At 36.5% G+C, this 7,760-nt stretch overlaps 2 protein-coding genes across 5 annotated transcripts in view; both read right to left on the minus strand.

Annotated features, from left to right (window-relative positions):
* Nucleotides 1-3,542, minus strand: part of LOC116671306 (protein FAM117A) — a 12,411-nt gene extending 8,869 nt beyond the window's left edge. The window contains exons 1-2 of one of the 3 annotated variants that reach the window (XM_032502503.1): nucleotides 3,270-3,542; nucleotides 2,876-3,134 (exon numbers count right to left, since the gene is read on the minus strand). In XM_032502503.1, coding sequence (XP_032358394.1) covers nucleotides 2,876-2,999 — 124 coding nt within the window. In that variant the 5' untranslated portion in view covers nucleotides 3,000-3,134; nucleotides 3,270-3,542. Of the gene's footprint in view, nucleotides 1-2,875 lie in introns of all 3 variants that reach the window. The other 2 variants (XM_032502502.1, XM_032502504.1) reach the window with 2 other exon arrangements.
* A 2,925-nt stretch (nucleotides 3,543-6,467) lies between these two features.
* rundc3ab (RUN domain containing 3Ab) overlaps nucleotides 6,468-7,760 on the minus strand; it is an 8,694-nt gene continuing 7,401 nt past the window's right edge. For both annotated transcript variants that reach the window (XM_032502494.1, XM_032502492.1), the window contains exon 11: nucleotides 6,468-7,681. In XM_032502494.1, coding sequence (XP_032358385.1) covers nucleotides 7,539-7,681 — 143 coding nt within the window. In that variant the 3' untranslated portion in view covers nucleotides 6,468-7,538. The remainder of the gene's footprint in view (nucleotides 7,682-7,760) is intronic.

Below are 7,760 nucleotides of genomic sequence, written 5' to 3' on the forward strand. Positions count from 1 at the left end.
TTTTTTTTAAAGATTCACATTTTTAATCACGATTGAAGCTCTACAAATTAAAAATCCATTCATAAATTTCCAAAAAAAATATTTTTTTTCCTTCTTTGTTTTGTAATGCCCTGTATACTATCACATGGAAAAAGTAACAACATTTACATAATGACTTTTTTTTTTTTTAATTAAATTGAGAATTGTTTTTGGATCGAAAATCAATTTTTAATCAAATCTTGAGCAAATATCGAATTGTGACATTTTCTGAATCGTGCACCACTAGTTGGTGGCAGGCTTAGTCTTTGAGTAAGTTGGAGCTCAAGTAATCGGCCCCCAAATCAAAATGTTAAAAACAGGCTGTATTTAAAAAAAGTTACAGCAAGTAATCTTTGACCTACTTTACCACACCATGACCAACATCTAGAGCTTAATGTATTAGTCTTAGCCCAGAACTTGCTTGCTTAGGCTTCTGAAATATGAAGAGTTTTATTTGCCTGACATGTAGAAGAATACAAAGATGTCACCTTTGCCTCTGAGAACTTCTATGGGCATTTTTCACAATTTTATAGACCAAAAAGTAAAATCAATTTATCGACAAGATAACTGCCAAATAGATTGGTAATTAAAAATAGTGTATGGCAGCCATAATTACATTATATGTCATTTAGTGACCCTTTTATCTGAAGCAACTTACAATTGCCATATATTGGAGGTCGCACACATCTGGGGCAACTAGTGTCTTGCTCAGGGACACATTGGTTGATGCATCACATAATCCTATCTATACAGTAATAATTACTAGGTTGTATAGTCCATATTACAACATAGTATTGTTATAATCTTTTGCCAAGTATTCTTTATTATTTAATTCCAACTACATGATAGGCAACCCCATCAACACTTCAATATACCCATAGCTACATTTACATAGAAAAGAATACAATACAACCCTTTAACAATGAATAAAAAGTTGAACACCTTGTTTTGCAAATTGTGTTTCAAATAGAAAGACTGCACTGACCTCCTGGTCGACATGGAAGCTACCAGGGTTCAAAATTAGCACCATCTACTTGCCAAATACTGATAGAAATATGTAAGTGGCTGGTAGATTTCACTCACCTGCCCCCAAAAAAATGGTTATCTATTGAGTGGCTGTAAGATTTAAAAGTTTATCTGGAACCCTGGATGCTCCTACATAAGGTTGCGCAATATGTATGTAACATTTTGTCACAACACCAATAGTCACCCATACAATATCGTCGCAATATTGACAAGAAGGTATTTGGTCAAGAATATCGTGATATTTGATTTTCTCTATATCGCCCAGCCCTACTGCTACATAGGTTTTAAAATCACGGGGCTTTACTAGATGGGTCATCTGTCTCAAACTAACTATGGAGTATAAATATAATACTAATAATATAATACATAATACTATCTATCCCAGTATCCTTTGCACTATTCTTTACATTTAAATATTTTGTATTGAACTCTTCATTGCACTCATGCCTCTATATTGTTTCTTCTAGATATGTTAGATTGTGGGTGGTGTGGTGTGTGTGTGTGTGTGTGGTGTGTGTGTGTGTGTGTGTGTGTGGGTGTGGGGTGTGTGTGTGTGTGTGTGGGGTATATTATATATATTATATATATTTTAGTGTGTTATATTTTTGTTTTGGTTGTTTTTGAATGTGTAAGACATGTGAGTAAAGATGCTCCAAAGAAAATTCTCCTATGTGTGCCTCATACCTGGCAAATAAAGCTGATTCTGAATAGCTGGTGTGAAACCATTTATTTTGAAGGCCCATGATCTAGCTACATTTCTATTATGGCATCATATTTAAGCCTATACACATTCACCGGGGACGGACGGACACAACGGACGGACCGGACACGCGGACGGACACACACACATACACTATATCACAACACACACACACACACACCCACACATACATACACATACATATATATATACATAACTATATATATCTATATATATATATATATATATATATATATATATATATATATATATATACTATATATATAATATATATATTATATATATATATATCTATATATATATATTAAACACACACACACATATATATATACACATATATACTATATATTAACACATATAATACATATATATATACACTAACATACATATATAATACACCTATATACATAAATATATAACACATATATATACAATACATTATATACACATATATACATATACATATATATACACATATATATACATAATATAATAACATATATATACATATACAATATATACATATCACATACATATATATACATATATATATACAACATAATATATAATATACATATATATATACATACATACATATACTATATATACATATATATACATATATATATATACATATACATATATATACACACACATATACAAACAAATATAAACACACACAATATATACACACCACCACACATATATACACACACACATCTATACACACACACACCCAATATATTCACACACACCAAAAACATATAATCACACACACACACACAATATATACACAAACAAACACCATATATACACACACACACACAATACACAAACACACACACACACCCATATATATATATCACATATTAATATATATAGATATATATATATATATATTATATATTATATACTATACATATACACACACACACACACACAACACACTACACACACCCACACACACAAAACACATATATATATCACAACACAAACACACACACACACACACACACCACACACACACACACACACACACACACACACACACACACATATACATATATATATATAAAAAATGCATAGCTGTAGTGTGACAGGTGTTCATACCTGACTTTCCATCTCTCCGGTTTGGTCGAGGCTTGTTAGCCAGCTGATAGGGAACAGTAGCCTTGAGGGGTTGTGGACCCAAAGTAGCTCCTCGGTGATGCCCAACAGCACTTCGGCTAGACATCTTTCCAAAAACCAATCTGGGACTCCTTAGCTTAATGGATGTCCTGCCTGCCGGGGATTTGGGGGCGCTCTGTGGATACCCTGGTCGTGGCTAAGTTACCAGCTGCAACTCTTCCTCCACTGGTGATGAAGACTACTAAAAACCGTTACAAAAGTCAGTCTCGAGGAATATAGATACCATTTCCAAATAAATACAACCACCCCTAACGCTTAGCTCGACGGATTAGATGTTACTGACAGCGTGCGATAAAGTCTTCGGCGGTGATCATACTTTTTTTTCTAGTTGTGTGCGAGTTAGCAGCCTAGCAAGCAAAGTTTCTTTGTGAGGATGTTGAGATATTTCACGCCGTCGTCGAACAAGGAAGCAGCTCCAGTTTCCAAAAATGATTTTAACGTCAACTCTTACGTCTTCTGAAAATACCTGGAAGTATATTTCATTATAGTTTTTCGGGCTGGAGGGTGTTTCAGTGGCCCAGAAAGTTGCGAGTTGGCCACTGCTTTTCTCTCCGCGTTCTTGTCCAAACTCCAAACATCTCCAGCACCACGCTGGTGTGGATTTAATTATATGGGGGGCGGGGACCGGCTCTGTATCTCACTTTTGATTGGTTGGTGGACCCCCGGACTTCAAGTCCATTGGACAATACGCTATCAATCCGTCAAACCTCGGACAATGTAATTTGCTGTCACCGCCCACAATTCATATCTCATAAATAATCTAACTGGCTTCTCAAATTCGTGTTGAAGTACCACATATAAACATTTTAGGTCTGTAAATTAACAGTTACAACTATTTACCGTGACACAGAAAATACATGGATTACTTTTTAAAACGTCATCAGTTTACAATTAGTGTACTTTGATAGTCAATGTGTTCAAAGGTCCATTTAAACTACAAATCTTGACATTTTGGCTTTTTTCAAATGCATGCCATTTAATTTTTGATATTATAATGTAGCCTATTTTTTACTTTTCAAGGTAACCATTGAGTTCCATTATTTTAATGCAGCATGGAAATTAATTATGTTCCATTTTGAGGTACTTACTTGCACTTTACTTGAGTGTTTCCATTTTATGCTACTTAACACGTCTAATCCACTACATCTGGAAGCCAGAATTGTAATTATTACATCATAGCATTTATTTGACATTAGTTACGAGTTACTTTGCAGATTCAGATTAAACAAAACATAAATCAACTAATACATTATAATGTATTATTATGGATTCAGCTACCCAACAGTATATAATAATTGAAATTAGCCACACCTTTACCAGCTTCAACAATAGTGATACTAATAGGGGTTTAACATAAACCCATTACTAAAACTGTGTTATGAGTACTTTTACTTTTGGTGCTTTGAGTATATTTATGCACTAAAGAATGGGTTTGAATGCAGGACTTTTACTTGTAGCAGAGATGTAAGGGGATGCAATATTGATCAATATAGATTGATTTGGAAAGTATGCACTGTGTTACCTCATCCCAATAATGTGATTTGACAAAAGAAAACGCGGACTTGATGTTCACTGTGATGGATTACACAACGAAAGCAAATCTTTTAGGAGTTAGCGCAATAATAGATTTTCCTACCATATATGACAAATGGAAACCATTAGTTACCTAGGAGTAGGAAAATACTCTGTAGCATGGATAGCGCACTGTGATGTAATATATCTAAGTATATGTGATCTGTAATAGATGGGCTGTAATATACAAAACCACTGGTACAGTTTCATCATCTCCTCCCTTCATTCATTAATTTTTAGGCTAATTAGTTCATCATAATATCCTGAGGCCTATTTAAATCACCCCAGCTGGGTGTGTGTGTACCATCTGGGTGGTTTGAGAAGTGGTTTTGGGTGGTGTGTGTGCACTGTGTGTGTGACAGTGTGCATTAAGGCAGATAAATGTCCGGACCATGTGTTAAAGGGAGTGCCAAAGGTTGGACAAGAGAAGCGGGTAGAGATAACATGGCATGCACTTTTTAGGGGCAGATCATAGAGCAGTCTTAACGTTCTCAAACTCCCCTCACCCAAACCGAACTGGCCCTAAATGTGCACTTATTTACACAAGATTTCGGCCCACGCTTAGATAACACACTCGTGTGTCTGGCACACCACAATGGGAGTGGATGTGCTTTATCACAGAAGGGTGAAGTACTGAACCATGTGTCCAGCAGCTTGCTCATCTATCTGGTGCAACTGCACCCAACAATTGATGTCACTTTCACAAAACAGCTAAAGACAAAGACACATAACTAAACCCAACTCTTCCCTAACCTCCGGTATCCATTCGGTTTACAGCCAGGCAGTTAATTGGACAGTATCTCGATCAGGAATGTGTCTCCTACATAATGCATTTTCAACGTTTACCAAAGACCTTTAGCTGCTGTTTGTTTAGCTCTGTGTATTTGTCTGTGTTAATGAATGAATGATCCTAACCTATGACCTCACATTATCTGTTTCAACCCTATATGAGGAGAGACGATGTCGAGCTTCACAAAGTTAAGCTAAAAGAGGAGACATGAAAACAAAAGTGACCTCAGCAGGGGAAGAGAGCGTGTGTTGGGTTTCTTGGACCTACATTGAATAAATTGCTGGGATGCCAGCTATTCATTTAGAGAAATTTTTAATTTGCAATCCCAGTCTGTCGTTTTGTCTGATTGGGTTAGTAATAAATTGACAATTCAGTTTCTGAGTTGCCAAGTGGCAACCTACATAACTTGCACAAAAAAGCATTGTTACTGTCCAATCCAAATCCAAATGTGGATGCAATTAATGAACAATATGTCTAATAACAAAGGTCTACAGCCATGCTAACGGCTCTATGAGGCTGGACTTACACACAGCAGTGCTTTGCTAGCATCATCATGCTAACATGCTCACAACAACAACATCCAGATGTTTTTCATCTTAGTTTAGAGTGTAAGCATGCTAACATTTGCTAATTAAAACTAAACAAGGTACAGCTGTGGCTGATGGAAATGTTATTTGTTATGCTGGTATATGAACATGAATCAAAATCCTGAACAAATTGAAAATGTCAGGGTTGTGCTAGTATAGTATAGCGTAGTATTGGGATCATTAAAGTCAATAGGATACTGGGAACCATATTCGTACAAAATTGAACACCAATACATTTTTTTGATCTGGTAAATTGAAAAGTTTGACCTGCTGGAGAAAGAAAAGTCAAGGAAACATCAAGTTGTAAAGATTTCTCCTCTGGGGACCATACATGTTGTTTTGCAGGTCTTTGTATGGTTAAATCAAAGTGTTGGTCAAACTGAACGGGTCAATGGTGCTATTGCAAAAGTTATGATACATTATCTCGGGAACATGAACGTCTGTACAAAATGACATGGCAATACATCCAATAGTTGTTGAGATGTTTCAATCTGGACAAAAGTGGTAGATGGACAGATTAACCTTGTCATCTCTAGAGCGAAAAAAACAAATATCAAAATACACATCCATTGCATATCAGCATTTAATGTTTCAAAAAAAAGGCAGGTTTATTGCAGTTTTCAATAACACAATGTATCCCAACTCTCAACAACACTGCATGAGATTGCAATTCATATGATGGTAGATTATACAGGTTTCTCACTCAATTAATAAAAATATAAAAGAACAAAAGGATAAAGCCAAAAAAATCTAATGACACACGCAAATATATGTTGCACATTCACTAATTCTCTCCTGCTCAAATTACTCTATCAAGCCAGATTTGTAGAAAAGGACAATGAACACTCATTCTGCATAGTCACAATGCACTTTGCATTTATATGCAATATACTGTATATTATGTCTGTTTTTTATGTTCACATAGTAGTGACTCTGCAAACCTTTGTAGCCTGACAGGTCTTTTCTGTCACACACTAAGATCTGTATCTAACCTGATTGAATGAGGCCTAAACTGTCATAAAGCTGCTTCCGGTAATTTCCAAATAATCTTCATCATTGAACCCTCTGGCCCCTTTAACTGAGCACATTACAAGCCTCTTTTCTTATCTCTCTTATGATAGCGTAATATAATATGGAAAAAACACTGTTTCTGTTCCTTAAAAGGTTATAACTGCTCATCCACCCTGCCTTGCCAGTATTATAAAAAAGGCAGAATAAGACACACTGAGAGACTGATAAGACACAGACAAATGGAAACGTACATACAGGACAACCCCACAGTGAGTTTTGATGAATGTGGCCAGTACAGTCATGAGGGTAATTGAACAAACTCAAGCATCATGACGTAAGAGAGGTCAAACTTAAACCAGTTGTTTGCATTCCAGGAGGCTTAATCATGGAAAGACAATAAAGACAGTGAAACTGCAAGAGGCCGTCAGGCAGTACAACAGCTATTCCTGCATCTTTGTCGGACCGTCCCAGACTGGGAGGCTACTCTTTCACAAATGTGTAAAGGTAAAGGGACCCAGGGCCACAAAAGAGAGCATGAGTCCGACTACCAAAAGTAGTCTTTTTGTATTCATGTTGAATTGTCTCAGACCCAGTTAAGTGGTTGGCAGTGTTTCTTTGGTGCCCCCTAGCTGGGAGAGAGGGCAGGACTGTTCTCTGTACTGATGTTGACCAGGCACTCGCTGGACTTGAGGCTAGCCAGAGACTTGCAGCTCCGAAGGGAGGCCAAGGACCCACACAGGCCCATCATGGAGGGGGTGTAGTCCTTTTCTGGGTGAGGGAGGTGGGGTGAGACAGACATACAAAAGATCAATTTTAGTGTGTGTGTGTGTGTGTGTGTGTGTGTGTG

The sequence above is a fragment of the Etheostoma spectabile genome, chromosome 21 (assembly GCF_008692095.1).
Source record: "Etheostoma spectabile isolate EspeVRDwgs_2016 chromosome 21, UIUC_Espe_1.0, whole genome shotgun sequence".
Taxonomy (NCBI): Eukaryota; Metazoa; Chordata; class Actinopteri; order Perciformes; family Percidae; genus Etheostoma; species Etheostoma spectabile.